Source organism: Lepisosteus oculatus, chromosome 22, assembly GCF_040954835.1.
Source record: "Lepisosteus oculatus isolate fLepOcu1 chromosome 22, fLepOcu1.hap2, whole genome shotgun sequence".
In the NCBI taxonomy this organism is placed as follows: Eukaryota; Metazoa; Chordata; class Actinopteri; order Semionotiformes; family Lepisosteidae; genus Lepisosteus; species Lepisosteus oculatus.
The window spans coordinates 1,827,308-1,843,389 of NC_090717.1; the positions used below are offsets into that span (position 1 = coordinate 1,827,308).

Below are 16,082 nucleotides of genomic sequence, written 5' to 3' on the forward strand. Positions count from 1 at the left end.
CCCTGCGTCTCCCTGCGTCACTGCTCAGCTGCTCTCTGTTCTGCACCTTGCAGATGAGGAAAAGGCCAGGCTGGACCCCTCGTACCACCTGAAGAACGCCAACCTGGAGACCAGGGAGACGCTTGCCGAGCTCTACAAAGACTTCAAGGGCGACGAGATGCTCGCAGCCACCATGAAAGAGCCCGAGAAAAAGAAGACCGACAGGCTGAACGCGGTAAGAGGGATTGGGAGGCACAAACGGAGCAGCTCCAGGCAGGACTGTACGCCCTGACAGCTTCTCAAAACGTCTTTTGTGTGTTATGTTCGGGCTGTGCTTTAATGGCTTTGAAGGGTGTTCTAGAAAAACTGTTTTGTGCAGAATGTGAAGACCTGGGAGATTTGCAGCTCGTTTGTTTGTCGAATCTGGACCGCTGGGTTTCTCTTCTTTTTTTTTCGGAGAGTGACTGCGAGCGCTGGAAATTGTGGAGAACATTTATACAGAAAGTTATCGCGGGAATGTGATTTCCTGAAGTGGAGGAGTGGCTCAGGAGTGTCATGAACTGCGAGGCTGTTGAGGCTGTTCGTGTGAAACGCTGTATTTGCACGGGAGCAAGCAGAGACAAAGCACAGCGCTGTGAAGCGGTACACCGCCATTTAGCCATTTTTATTTTCCTTTTTGTTTATTGCCTCTGAAGTTTTCTTTTCTCTGGGACGAACGAGATTGCTGGTTGTCCTGGGTTTCAGTTCCAGCTGACGGGCCACCAGAACTCCCCTCTGCTCCTGTGTTTTGTGTTCCAGCCCGTCATTCTGCTACACCAGCTATGGAAACAACCTCAGGGCTGTTTCTGCAAAGTAGTGAAAAAAATGTCCCCAAGGGGTAAGATAAGTCCATCTAGCCCGCAATATTGGTGAAATGGGCTTGTTTGAACCAAGGCCTGTAACCGGCTATCTGGGTTAGTCACATACCAGCCAGAGTAACTTGTTATACAAAAAATATTCCCTTAAATAATGTAGTTCGGGTCTTTATAGCTCATTTTTTCAAAGAACACTTAACGTGTTTAGTGCAGAAAAGATACTTAAGCTCAACCAGGCCTTTCCAAATAGATTTTGTAAGATCAGCAACACAATGGTGATTTCCAGTCCATTCCTGTTGTTCTGCGCTAGAGAGCTTGTTTTGACCATTAATTTCATTTCATCATGGGCCGTTCAAGCTGTTGTCTGTAGAAACAGCTAAAAAAATCTGAATTTGTGCGGGGCCTTCAGGTTAGGTTCTAGAGAAAATGCTTTTCAGATGAAAATGAATTTGGCAGCAATCGCAGGAGAATTGCTCACAGGCGCTGGGCCACGCTGTTCCAGTCTGAAGTTCTAGGAAATGTTTCCCGGGCAGAGAGGGAAAAGAATGCAGAGAAAAGTTTATTCTTTCACATTTTCTAAGTGAAACAACACATGACTGGGCTGTTCAGCTTTGACTTATTTCCTGGCACAGCAATGATCCCTCACTAAGCAAGTCTAGGACCTGGACCTATAGGAGGCTCAATTAAGCTCAGATTGCTGCAGATGGAGTCCTCCGCAGTGCCAAGGCTGGAGCTGCAAGCTGGACTGGTCGATTTGGAAAAGCAATATTAATTCTTTCTGTCGCCTGTGGAAAAAGACGTAAGAGACGTAGACCAATTTTACATGTTCTCATACTCTGTTGAACAGAAGCCGCATATAAAATATTCAAATCCTTACAAAGAAGCACATGGCTTCCCAGTTAACCGAAAGACAGTACTGTATGAACTGTGCAGATTCTTATGAGAATATATTGTTTTAGAATTGAAGGTTTTTGTATCTGCATTTCTAACCTGTGACTTACCTTTTTACAGTTACGTGCACATGTTGTTAATACAACAGTGAGAACATATAACAGTGTCCTTAACTTCAGTATGAAGAAAATCAAAAGCAGCCCAATTAAGTGTCATTTAAAGAAAATATCAAAACAATTACAAAGCCTGAAGTTAGTCTGGGATTTCTGATCTATGCAGCATGCTGTCTGTTATAGGAAGATCTTTTGTATAGAAGGTAATCATAGATAACCCCATGCTCTAGATAGGAAGGCTGACTGCGATCCCCTTGACATCTCCAACCTTGGACCCTTATAGAGGACATTTTTTTTTCCAATCTCTCTTTACCAATGTGGAAATCTTAAATGAATCTTTAAATCTGTTTTATCTTTAAAAGCCGAGAGGGACAGCTCCCAAGCTGTATGGCTGTACAGTATGTCATGTTTAATCTCCCCCCCCTTTCAAATGCAGTTTGCATTCTTGTGCTCTAGGAATCGTGGAATCCTTAGTAATTGCAAAAATGACATCTTTGAAAAGGGGAATTTGCTTGAACTGCAGGTTAATGGGATGATTTATCTGTCTCTGTGAGACAGCGGTGTCTTCCCCCTCGTCCCTTAGTTGCAGCTGCTGGGGATAAATGTTCTCCAGCTTTTTCCCCCTTCTTTAACTCTTTTTCAGTGATTGTTTTTTTCGCAGAGAAATAAAGCCCACACTTCTGCGTAAAGGAAGAAACCTTGCGATTCTCTTCTCTTCTGCGCTGTACAATCACCATCAATCTGGGGGGAAGGGTCAGACCCCTTCGAAATCTGAGTTTTGCCCTTTTTACCGCAAAGCAGACTGCGGCTTCAGCAAAGCGTTCCTCATTGCTTCTACAGCTGAGCCTCATCAGGCCTCCTTCTCCTGAAGGCAGGAGCAGCTGGACGGACAGACAGGTGCTGGGGGGAGGTAACAGGATAACAGAGGCCGGATGACAAACTCTCCCTCCCCGTCTTTCCTCACAGGCCCACTACTCCACGGGGAGGGTGTCTGCCTCCTTCACCTCCACCGCCATGGCTCCCGAGACCACGCACGAAGCAGGTAATTAGATGTTCAGCATGAAAGGGGAGCTGCAGCACTATTTTCATATTTCGGGGGGTTCGAATCGGGCATGGATGAGCGGATTTCAAACCACAATAAAAGTAAAATGGAAAAATGTACATCACGAAATAGACTCAATTTCCAGGTATTTGCAGCACCATGTTCTGCAATTCTGAAGGAGGTGACAACATTTAACATAACATCACTTTATTAGCCCTATACAATTTCTTGCATTAGGAATTTGTCTTTCCGCAAACCCCAGCTTGCTCTCCATGAGACACAGAGACAGGGAGAGAAGCTTGGGGTCAGAGCGCAGGGTCAGCTGTTGTACAGCGCCCCTGGAGCTGTTGGGGTTAAGGACCTTGCTCAGGGGCCCAACGGAGTAGGCACCCTCTGCCGGGTGCAGGATTTGAACCGGCAACCTCCCAGCCACAGGTGCAGATCCTTAGCCACAGAGCCACCACTCCGCCCCGGTGATGTGTTGCTTTCCTATTACACTGTAAACAAGCAGGCTTGTGCATTAATCTTTTTTAATCCAATAGAGATATTGCTCTCAACTTCAAGATGGTTTTGCTGTTAAATACTGCTTGTTAGGTTTATGAATGCAACTCTTTAATCCAATATTAATATAATGCTCTCCACTACTAAAAACTGCTTACTTGTTAACTCTCCCTGCAGATCAGGTTGGACCATTTCTGCAGTGAAATGTCCGCCGCACAACCTGGACTTATTAGCTCTCACATCGCATTACTCCTTACAGAGACTAGTGAGCAGGAAGGGCCGCGTCCCGTCACAAGTGGTGGGAACTCGAATGCGAGTTTGCGACATCATGGCGACTTACAGTACTTTCACAAAGTTCACGATTTTGTGCTTAGTTCAGAATGTGTTCTTTTTTTTCCCGACACCGTCGATGAATTTTGTTACCAAGATTTTAGAACCTTTCTGGGAAATCGGGACTGCGGCTCAATAAGCCGAAAAGGTTCCCTCGGCGTTGACCCACAGCAGCTCAAGCTGTCGGGCCATTTCCCGTCTGTGGGTAAGCGCTGAGTGAACCTTTTCGTTCTTCCAGAGCCCTTTTTCGGTTTTAGGGGCCCAGTCTTAGGCGTTCCGCACTGCATCCTGGTGCGATGTAGTAACACCGTATAGAAACCAGGCCGAGCGTCTGACAGTCTTCCTTGTGCACCATCCGCCCTTCACCGTTCCTTCTGGCCAGCGCAGAGTTAAATATGCGAGACCTGATCTTCCCAGCTTTCCGAGGTGAGGCTGCAGTATTTGGCAGTTCTCTGGGCGATGTGTTTTTTTTTTTAATATTTTTTTTCTCCATGGTAACTTTCCTTTTCTCCCAGCTTCCAAGCATTGTGGTTTATGACCAGAAAGACAAACCCACCAGACCGCGGCCTGGAGCTTCCCCTCTCCGGTCGCAGAGCAGAGATCTGGGTCTGCAGGCATCACAGGGAGCCTGGGCAGCATGAAAGTGTTTTTTATTTTAGAAAAAAACAGCGTCTGGAACACTGGAGCACCAGCAGTCGGCCCGTATTTCTTTCGATTTCTGATGCACCGGCCTATCTCCGAGACGCAGGCCGTCTCAGGGGGTTGTGTGTTGGATCTGGCTAGCACTGCAGCAGTGGTATCAGCAGCAATAAAGTAGAAGGCTGTTTCTTTTTTGGGGGTCCCAAGCCCCCCCCCCCCCCCTGTTTTGAAAGGTGAGGCAGTTTCTGTCGACTCCCTCCGAACTGCTGTGCGTTGCCCTGGTGGGGGGTGAAGTGGGTTCCATTCTGTATGGGAGAAATGCTTCGCCGTCTTTTGGGATGAAAGGCACTATAAAAAAATTGCACATCATTAATTATGATATTGGGTGACCCCCCCCGAACTTGAAGCAGAGTTCAAAGGTTGAACTGCAGGCCTAGGCCCTGCAAGATGGAAGTCATGTGGCTTTTGGGATCTGAGACGACCTGGCTCACGTTTTGCATTAGGCCTGTTCAGCTCTTTTTTGTATATGTTTTGTATGTTTGGATACTCTTCGTGACCACGTTAAACATGCGGCCTCTGTTCATGTTCTTAAATCTCACCTCAAAACTTTTTCTTTCTTTTATTGTGTTTTGTAATCGCTGTACTTTTTTATGCATCTTGAGAACACTCTGGATTGGAAGGCGCCATATGAGAGTCTCTTTATACGGGAAGAGAATTGATTGATTGTTTGTCTCTCTCTGGGCAGATGCTATTGAAGACGATGCTGTGCGCTACCAGTACGTCAAGAAGAAGGGCTACGTCAGGCTGCACACCAACAAGGGGGACGTCAACCTGGAGCTGCACTGTGACAAGGTGAGCAGAGATAACGGGGCTCCCTCCTGCTCCTGGGGGCCTCCAGTCCAGCTGGTCCCATGGGTCACCCTGGATCAGCTGTTTTATTTTTAAAGATAAGTTAAGGGAACTCTTGTCTGTCAGGGCTGAACGTGTCTCCCCTAGGGCTGAAGTGTACTCAAAATGCTAAATCAATTCAGCAATCACGTTATCCGTTTCACTGAGTGCGGTTAACGGGGAACTGCGATACTATTTTTATATTTTGGGGTTCGAAAGAATCAGGCATTGATGAACACATTTCAAACCACCATGAAAGTAAAATATACACAGTAACATGTAAAACCTCACAAAAAGACTTTCCAGGTCTGCGCAGCGCCATATTCTGCGATTCAGAACGAGGCAACAGGACTTCCAGTGACGTGATGCTGCCTTATTGCACTGTAAAGAAGCAGGCTTGTGAATACATCTCTTTTAATCCAATTTTACTCCAGTTTTGCTATCCACTTTGAGACGGTTTTGCCGACAAATACTACTTTCTGAATTCTGAAGATCACATTTCTGCGGTGAAATGTCTGCTGCCCAACCTGTACTTATTCACTCTGCATCGCCTTGCCTTGGTCATTACAGTGACTAGCGAGCGGGAAGGGCTGACATCACTTGGCAATTCATGGGAACGTGGTGAGACCAGGGATTTGCACCAACATGGTGACTTGCAGCACTTTCACTAGGGTCACAATTTTGTGCTTGGTTCGACATTTGTGAAATGTTTCTCCACCGTCAACCAGTTTATTTTGTTTCCAAGATTTAATAACCTGTCTGAGAAATTGCGTCTACAGATCCCCTTTAAATTGTTTCAGGTATATATATATAAAGGTTAATTGTTCAGTAAAGGTCACCTTGCTGGATCGGGGCTCTTCAGGAGCCAGGTTGAAGACCCCTGTAGATTAATGAATGGCAGCTTCGGTGCATGGATAGATTGGTCTGGATGTCCAGAGAAGACCTGTAAGCGTGGCGAGCCTTGTAAATTTGCTGAGCGTGCCGCAGGGTGACAAGGACAAGTCATCCAGTTTTTGATTTAGGAAGAGGCATCATCCCGATGATCGGCTAAAAGTATTGAGCACAGATTTTTCTGTTTTGTGTAGATTATATTTCCACATATAGCATATTGGAAGGCAGAAGTATTCTTTTTTTTTTTCCAGTGTAGAAGCATGCGAGCTTAATGGATAAACCACGGCTCTTCGGGTGTGATCACAAGAGAAGTCGTGCCAGTATAGTTAAGATCATTAACTATACATTAGTATATGGTCTAAGGCTCTAGTCAGATGTAATCTTCTCGAGAGAGAGGCTGACTCATGTACTGTACATCCTGCTAAACCAAGTGATGGCTTTGAATGCAGACTTGCTGGCTTTTTAATATACATCTGCATTTTATGAACAGGGTCAGGTCTCTTGGGCTTCTGATTTTGGGACCCACCATGGAAATCAGAAATTGGTTCTGGGTAAACTAGCCAACCAGCTGGAGCAACGGTTTGGGTAGATAAACCGGTCAGACTGTGCCTTGCTTGAGGTTTTCCTTCGAAGACAGAGGAGAGAAATGATGCTGGTCTGTCGGCCTGGGTTCTGGTAGGGTGTTTTTTGGGCTGCAGTCCCACTGGATCTTAAGGCAGGTTGTTTCGACTGTGTCCGAGGAGAAGCAAAGGCTTATTTCCAGGAAGAATCCGTCTTTTATTGTGAATGTAATCCTGCCTCTTGGATGGCAGAATTATTTAATCCATCACCTTTGGTCTAGAGAGACCACAAGTTTTTAAATGCGAATTGATCTGCTTTAGACACTGGTATTCTGTATCCCCTATAAAGAGTTACAATCACCTGGTGGCAGGCAGATCATTAAAGGAATTTTATACAAGAAACCAAGGTGTTAGGGTGTCCTAAAAGCACCTGTTTTTTAGAACGGCCTAGGGAAAAAAATAATTGATTTTTTTAGGATTGCTTTTGCAGAAAAAGTTATCCCATAAATAACACTTTATTTTTCCGCAGCTTTCTTTCCGAGTGCTGTGATTTAAACCTTTTGAAGGCGATGCCATTTTCTCAAGCATCTGTTCCAAGGTGCTCGAGGGATATAAAAGTCACAAAGTTTTATGGCAACAGAGCATCAGTTGAGGATGGTGCTGAAATATTACGGGCTGTTTTTTTTTTCCCCACTTTTTGCTGGCTCAAGTAACGCTTGGCACAAGGGAGGCTTGGAGGCAAATGTCAAGGTAGCAACAGAGCAGGGAGCTCGATAGCTCCACATCCAGCACTGTCATAACTCACAGGAGCTAGTGAAATAAAACCGTTTGTGACAAATTGAAAAAATAAAAGGCTTGCTGGGATAATTTAAAGAGGAACATTGCTTGAGCACTTAGTGTGAAGTACAGAGGCCTTGAATTAACGAGAACTGACATGAACACGTCTCTTGGAGAGTCCCGAGCCCAGCTTCTTGTTTTGAAGCTCTCTTGGTTTTGGCTGGGCATTCAAAACCAACAACAAAAAAAGAAGAGACACAATTGTCATGACTTGAGCTGTAACTGGGCCCTCTTCTGTTACAGCACAGCCATGTTGTGAAGTGTACTGATGTTAAACTTGCAGGTTAAAAACGAAATCCAATGTACATTGGTCCTGTGCTCCTGATTTTATATTGTTGACTATTATGTATTTCTCATTTGGATGGACATTCTAAATTAACAGGGTCAGATACGTCTTGAAACCAAAAACAACAATAGTAATGAGAAGAAAAAATATATTTATTATAAGTAGAGCCTTTAAAGGTGTACACTTGACAGAATAGAAACAACAGCTAAAAAAAATACACAAGATATGCATGATGACAATACACAGTTAGAGGAGACCGTAGATGGTGGTACTAAGTACAGTAGGAGCAGAGGGGTAGAGAACAGAACCAGTTAAGTAAAAGCTCTTGATTTGTAAGAGTTTAGAGAATATGATTCTCCGATATCCTTGGGGAGAGAATTCCAGAGCCTTGGGGCATAACAGAAAAAGGCCCTGTCACCCATACAATGTAGACGGGCTTGGGGGGACAGTTAGGAGACCAGAATTAGAAGAGCGAATGTTGTGAGGTGGAGAGTAGGACGATAGTAGCTCAGACAGGTACTGAGGTGCCCAGCCATGCAGAGCCTTATAGGTGAGCATGAGGGTTTATGAGATTTATAAATTAAAAATGATTTCAAAAAAAGGAGGGCAGCAACATAGAGACATTGTCCATACTGTATCTCCTAGGTCTCGGAGGCAGACGTGCACAGCTGTTGTCGTAGCTGCTGTTTAAAGGCTAAGGGAGCAATGTTTTTATCAGTGCTACGGAACCTCCTCTTTGCACCGAACTGACCGACAGCTAACAGCCCAGACGCATCGAGCCCTCTCTCTTTAGAGTTTCGCCTCCGGAAATGCCAAGCGCTGGGTTACAAACCGTTTGAAGTTGCCCTGCAGGAGGAGAAGAGGAAGATCAAGTGTGGATCCTGGCAAGTGAAGTGCAGGGGATGGGGGGGGGGTGTGTCCAGATGGGGGTGCGAGCCCTGTAACGTGTCACAGCTTGGCATGAGGCTGCAGGCCTGGGCTCCACAGCTCTCTCAGGCTGCCCTCGGTCTGATGTATAATTCATCTGAAGAGTGCGCGTTCTGTAGGGAAGTGCAGTATCGGCGAGGGACTGATGAGGTGACCTACTTTAGTTTTACTTCCCCACCTCTGTCTTTCTCTCTCTCTCTCCCCCCTCCATCTCCCTCGCTTGAGGAGTTTCGGATTCACCAGTGTTGTCATGGCTGGAAGCTGAAGAGGTAGAAGGCGCCTGTTCTTCATCTCCCTGGCACAGGCGATCAGTTTCACGGCCGCTGTATTGATCAGGAGTGCCTCTATGTGTTTGAGCCCGTTTATGGAACCCGTTTAATTCTTTTGTGTTTATTAGTTGGCTCCTTTTTTCATTGAATTGGACTTTTCTCATTGGCTATAAAACATTCAACAGCCGGTGAAAGTTCAGTGTAGGAAACTTCCTTTCGTCCATCCAGTACTCACTGCAGTTTACTTTGAATCGCTTCATAGTGGGTGCTGTAGCCAACCCCCACATTTCAAGACTTTATTTGCTTTTTTGCCAGCAGCCATATCACCCTGCAACTCACAGCGGGCAGCCCACTGAAGCTCAGCAGGTGTGAGTCTGGTCAGTACCTGGATGGGAGACCTCCTGGGAAAAACCAAGGTTGCTGCTGGAAGAGGTGTTAGTGGGGCCAGCAGGGGGCGCTCACCCTGCGGTCTGTGTGGGTCCTAATGCCCCAGTATAGTGATGGGGAGACTATACTGTAAACAGGCGCCGTCCTTCAGATGAGACGTAAAACCGAGGTCCTGACTCTCTGTGGTCATTAAAAATTCCAGGGCGTTTCTCGAAATAGTAGGGGTGTAACCCTGGCGTTCTGGCCAAATTTCCCATTGGCCCTCACCAATCATGGCTTACTAATTAATCCCCATCTATCAATCGCCTTCATTACTCTGCTCTCCTCCCCACTAATAGCTGGTGTGTGGTGAGCGTTCTGGCGCACTATGGCTGCCGTCGCATCATCCAGGTGGGGCTGCACATTGGTGGTGGTGGAGGGGATCCCCATTACCTGTAAAGCACTTTGAGTGGAGTGTCCAGAAAAGCGCTTTATAAGTGTAAGCAATTATTATTATTATTATTATTATTTTGTTTTTCCTGGATTTCACCTTGTTGAAAATGTATCTTAACAGCGTCTGGGACCTACATACAAAAGCTTTCACAAACCGAATGTGTGCAAAACTTGCAAAGCACAAAAAAAAAAGTAGTCCCTCAGGTGATTTTCTTTTTCGCTTTAATACGTGTAAAGATTTTAGTACCTGTCCGCGGCGCTGCTTGGCTCGCCCTGTCTCCAAACCTCCAAACAGCTGACAGCCGGTGTTGGAGCGCTGGGGTGTTCAGCCCGGTGGGAGAAGATGCACCAGCTCCGTCTGCGTGGGTGGATGTTAAAATTAGCCCACGGGGTGTGAGTTCACCCAGCAGCTTGGCTTGTCTCCGTCTCAGTTGCCTCTGTTGGCTCCCATGCACGCTTAAATGTGCCCTCTTCTGCCTCAGACCGGTAAATAATATCCTGCGCAGGACTTCGTGGGAGAGAGATAAAAGTGGGATGTTGCAGGAGCCGAACAGGCTCTGACTGAATTTTAAATGTAAGCATAAGTACCAGGGGCTTCTTGCCAGCAGCCATATCACTCTGCAACTCACAACCGGCAGCCCCACTGAGCCCAGCAGTGTGAGCCTGGCCAGTACCTGGATGCGAGACCTCCTGGGAAAAACTAAGGCTGCTGCTGGAAGAGGTGTTAGTGGGGCCAGCAGGGGGCGCTCACCCTGCAGTCTGTGTGGGTCCTAATGCCCCAGTATAGTGACAGGGAGACTATACAGTAAAAAGGTGCCGTCCTTCGGATGAGAAGTAAAACCGAGGTCCTGACTCTCTGTGGTCATTAAAAATCCCAGGGCGTTTCTCGAAAAGAGTAGGGGTGTAACCCCGGCGTCCTGGCCAAATACCCCCTGGCCTTTACCAATCATGGCTTCATAATAATCCCCATCTATGAATCGGCCTCATTACTCTGCTCTTCTCCCCACTAATAGCTGGTATGTGGGGAGAGGACTGGCGCACTGTGGCTGCCGTCGCATCATCCAGGTGCACATTGCTGGTGGTGGAGGGGATCCCCATTACCTGTAAAGTGCTTTGAGTGGAGTGTCCAGAAAAGCGCTATATAAGTGTAAGCAATTATTATTAAAGACCTGCGTTATTGCGCGTGTGCAAACTCTATGTAGTGTGTACTGTCTCTAGCAGGTTTTAATATCCGATGGCTAATATTGGAGCTGATCTGGTTCCTCCTCTCCCCTCCCGGCCCAGCATGTGCACACACACGACTTGTGCTGTGCCATCTTGTTCCAGCTGGCCTGCGGAGCCCAGGAAATACCACAGCTCGGCCCTAGCGTGCCGGCGGCCCCTCGGACCGTGTAAACGCACAGCCAGCCTTATCAGCTCGTCCCAGAATGCAAGTGACAGGCCGTCCGTGGGATGCCAGCGCGCACCCTGGACCTGGGCCCTGAATGATTCAGGACTGCCGGATGACTGTCCGTGTTGTTCTTCACAACACAGGGCGCAAGTGTCTGCTCAGAGGAATCGCCTCCATCCCACTTGCTCTTCCCCCTTCCTTTGTCTTGTACAGGAACAGGGGGGCAGATAATGAGGGGCATTGACTAAAGGGACACAATAATGAAATTATTAGTTTTTAGAGTCATCCTCTGCTTGAAACAATCGGGCCTCACACAGGCTGCAGCCAGGACAGTTAGGCTGCTGAGTGCTCTTTTGTGTCGTCCCCGAAAAGTAAACTTCTCCCCTGTTTGGTTATTAATTCAAAAAGTAAAAAAAAAAAGAACAATATGTGTACTGGCTTGTTTTGAGACATTTTGAAACCTTCCTTGCAGCCATGGAAACTGCTTTATCCATTCTTACCCCGGTAACAGAACGCACAGTGTTCCTTGACCTTGTTTTCATTGGCCGCTGGCTGTCCAATCAGGGTAAAGGAAGGAAGTCCCAGTGATAAGGAAATTGCCCCGCTTCCACTCATAATTGCTGTGTTTCTATTCATGGCATACTGATGATAAATTAATAAGTGTTATTTTAACTCGATATGGCATCAGTCATCCCCAGTCTTACAGGCTTAGCCCACAAATGCCTGTTCCTTTTAATTAGCTTGGTTCGCTTTTCAGAGCCGGAATTTTTTTAAGTAAATGTTTTTGTGGTTGATCCGTTTTACAAAGGCCGTATTTTTCTTAATGAAAAATCTAACCGCAAGAATGCCCAGATTTGTTAACCTTTCATATTAAAGCAATTGGAAATAAAACCAGCTTTCACCGTTACTGTTCTGAGTGCCTAATCAACTCTTTTTGTTTGAAAACTGCGATTTACTTGTGTATTTTCCAAATTAGGGCACAGATGCGGTTCTCAAAAATTATACTAAAAACGTGGTAAGATATCTGGGTGATTTTATATGTGGAACACAATCAGCTGAATTAAGTATATATGTTATTTTGAAACATGTGCTGCAGTAGTTAGCATTGCTGCCTTGCAGTGCTTTGGCTCTGGGCTCAATTCCAGACCTGCGTTACTATCTGCGTGGAGCTTATATGTTCTCTTCAAGTTTACGTGGGTTTCCCCCGGGAGCTCCAAAGAAGGCTGGTAGGTTAATTGGCTTCTGGGAAATGTGGCCCTGAACTTGAACTTTATTGCCATACATAACCAGTACTGGTACAATGGAATTCTTACTTACAGAAAGTCTCTCGATTGTAAAACAAGTGTAAGAAACAAAACAAAGTGCAAACAGTGCATCAAGACAATGTACAAACAATAGACAATGTGCAAGTAATGTGTCTGGTGTGTCTATGTGCGATGCAATGAAGTGACATGCTGTCCAGGACGTACCCTGACACACTCCTGTTGCCTGCAGCCCTGTACTGGATAAAGCGATACAGAAGAATAGATGAATGGAGGGTGTGTTCAGGTGTGTTCAGATGTGTTCAGGTAACGGTGTAGACTGTACCCCCTGCCCGTTAGAGGACTGACACTTAAGAGTTGGACTAGAGGGAAAGATGACAGGTTCTAGTCATTGCCTAGAGATCTTAAGGGATTTATGAAACTCTTCTTTCTGCTTCTTAAACACCCTGGTGAAGGAGTTAAATGTCGTTACTTTTGTTTTTATTTAGCAAGGCGAAGATTGTTAGCATTCTGAGCTGAGTGAGCATCTCTTTGCAAGGGGAGCTGACAAGGTGTGAAGTTTTTTTTTTGCTCACTTGTCCTTGAGCTGCAATATTTGTAACACAGTTTGTGTTTGTGGTGGTGTTGGTTGTGGTTCTGGCCCAGACCGTCTCTGTGACTAAATATGCAGGTGTCTACGTGTTTTACTGAACCCGAGAGAGATGGGCCATTGCAGTTTCTAGTTGTCATCATAAAGACTAGCACAGGGTGGTTGTCACTTAATTTTTTAATGCATCAAACCTCAGGTTTAAGAGTTACAGAGCAGATGGTAGTTTGCTATCAGTGTTGTCCTGTCATATCTTTTGCCTCCAAAGCTTAGCTTCCGCCTAAAGCAGGTATTGTCCTTTTCCACCTAATAAAACCCCAGGCAAAGGAAGATCATGTGAAACAAGCCCAGCAGCGTATAACAGATTATAAGTACGAGACTGACTTTGATTGTAAGTGAAGTGGTTAAAAACTAGGCTTGTCATTGCTATAGCCATGAGTTTGTGCTGTATGTAACCTTTCAAACGTACGTATTTTCACACAAAAAAATATCCTCCCGGCTGTAATGATTCTCTGTTATTTTGGTGTCCAGTGCTTGTGAATGAATTACAAATAGAGATGTATAGAAAATAATAGCGAAATATCAGGAATTGACCGAGCGGATTAGTCAATAAGTAAAATAATCTTAACCGCCATGTTTTAAGGATTTCTCTACTAAGTTCGTGACAAATTTTTTCTCAATTCATTCTTTTGTGAAAAGTGGTAATTCAGACACACTTGGTTAAACAAATATTTATTAACAATGGCGGTAAGACACACTACACCCAACGTAAACATGCAGCATGCAAGTTACTGTTTCAGAGACTTACGTCTAGACCACCATGGAAAACCCCAGACTGCTACCAAGTATTTGACTCTTAAATAATGCCTACGAGGGCCGAAAGAAGGGATGAGCTGCCTTCTAAACTCAATAGAATACAGCCTATGGTTAAAATTCTCGAACCTGGATGTCACAAAATAAATGGGAGCCCTTTTCCCTTTTCTGAGATGCAGTCACTAAGAAGGAGAGGCACAGGGTTATTGTGATGTGCAAATGCAGTTCATAAAGAATGAGAATTCTTTGATGAGGGGAGCATCAAAAGCTGCAGCATTGCTGTGAAAATGTGTGTTGGGGGACAAGTTGACGTCTAGCTCCCCGACACCTGCCAGAAGTGAGGTTCAGTAACAGCCCTGATTTTGCATGATTACCGAGAAGCCACAGTGGCCACAGTTACTTTTCTTTTCTTGGGATCTCGAAGAAAGTAAATGCTTTTGCAATGCTACGCGTGTGAAGTGTGTCATCCAGATATCTCTCAGTGCAGCTGATGCCCTAGTGCTTTATAGGTGATGAAATGGAAGGATTCTCCAAGGGTTTGAAATATACATGACACTAAAAGAAAAGGTTCCTTGCCAAGTGGCTCTGTGGACTGAATTGAGGTGACAGGAAAGGCGGAGCTATATTGTTATAACGTTTTGACGGAGCCGAACAACCCCACCAGGCCTGGATTAAATGAAACCTGAAAAAAGGGTGTGAGTGACTCAGAAAGTGGAGCTCAGGTTGGGCATTTCCAGAATGAATGGGCTCATAAATGCCATGAGGATCATCACGCATGAGCTTGCTTCTGAAAAATCTCACAGGCGTCTCTTGGTAGGATTCATTCAGAAAGCCAACGGCGAAAAGACAAGTCTTGTTAGAAGAAAAGGGCAGTGGTAAAATAATTCAAAATTGCAGCAAGGTGAAAGATCCCCATCAGCTTTTGAGTGCCTGAGATGTTTCCACTGGGACCAGTGTCCCGTTTTTTTAATGGAATTCCTTTGATTTTTAAAAATGTATTTTTTGGCATCTAAAATGGAATATTGTGCAAACTGTGATTGAAAGCTTGTTAGACTTGAAGACTTCAAAAGGATTTTAAAGTTTTCAAAAGAGTGCTTTGGGATACATGCCCATGTGGTATGAGTGATAAAAAAAAAATTCAGGGTGCTTGATGGCAGTGATTTGATTTTAAGTATTTTCGTTCTATTTCCAAGGCGCGCGGGTTGTTTTGAGACCTGTTGGCTGACAGTGTTAGGAGCAGGCTTGTTTTCTGCAGGCTGTGCTTTATAACGTCTGACTGTCTGCTACCCAGCTGAGTGGGAGGTCGAATGTACAATCGTACGTGAAGTCTAAATTGATCAACAGAGACCTGTTTATAAACGTGCTTGAGAAGAACATGATTAACTGATGTGTGGGGCTCTGATTATGAGCATGCTACAGAGTAGAAAGCTTGGGAAAAAATCAGCTGCAGGGCATGTAAGAGTCTCCTTTTCCACAAAACTACCTGGAGCAAATCATAAAACAGATCTTTATTAAAGACCGTCATTACATATTCAAAGTGTGCTGTTCCAGATGATTCCCCCAAGAGGACAACAGCCCTGTGTTTTGAAACATTTAAACACAACGTGCCTTAAAACGTGCCAACGTTCTGTTTCAAAACTCAGAATGTAAGTGTGTTTATAGAGGTAGAAGTGATTTAGTGTTCTTTTCCAAAACTCATACAAGTCTTTCCGTGTTCTTTCTTCAGTCCTTTGCTGAGATACAAGTCTGTGCTGTAGTTTTAAAACAAAATCTCCCTTTTTGTTTTCGCCAGGTTCCAAAAGCTTGTGAAAACTTCATCAAACTCTGCCAGAAAGGATACTATGACGGGACCGTTTTTCACCGGTCGATCCGAAATTTTATGGTATGGTTGCATTAAAAACTTAACGACCCATTTGAAATACAGTGTAATAATCCAGCACCCTGGTTATAAGCTTTATTTTCAAATAGAACTGAAAACAATAATTTATGTATATAATGTTGTATGTGTGATTGTAGAACACAATATCCGGTCATATTGCTAAAGCTGATACTCTGCTTTTGTTCAGTAAATGGCTGGGTGTGATGAATCGCCTACTAGCAACCAAAAGTAGCTAAACGGGCTGTGTGGCCACCTTTTTTTTTTATTTCTAAACAGCCAACTGCTTCCTTTGTGTTTCTCATTGGGTGACCACATCTGCGTGGGTA

At 45.0% G+C, this 16,082-nt stretch overlaps 1 protein-coding gene across 1 annotated transcript in view; it reads left to right on the top strand.

Moving 5' to 3' along the window:
* Positions 1–16,082, top strand: part of ppil2 (peptidylprolyl isomerase (cyclophilin)-like 2) — a 64,739-nt gene that overhangs the window by 19,119 nt on the left and 29,538 nt on the right. Inside the window, exons 10-13 of the mRNA XM_069182121.1 lie at positions 54–214; positions 2,804–2,879; positions 5,095–5,201; positions 15,670–15,759. Of these exons, the coding sequence (XP_069038222.1) occupies positions 54–214; positions 2,804–2,879; positions 5,095–5,201; positions 15,670–15,759 (434 nt within the window). The remainder of the gene's footprint in view (positions 1–53; positions 215–2,803; positions 2,880–5,094; positions 5,202–15,669; positions 15,760–16,082) is intronic.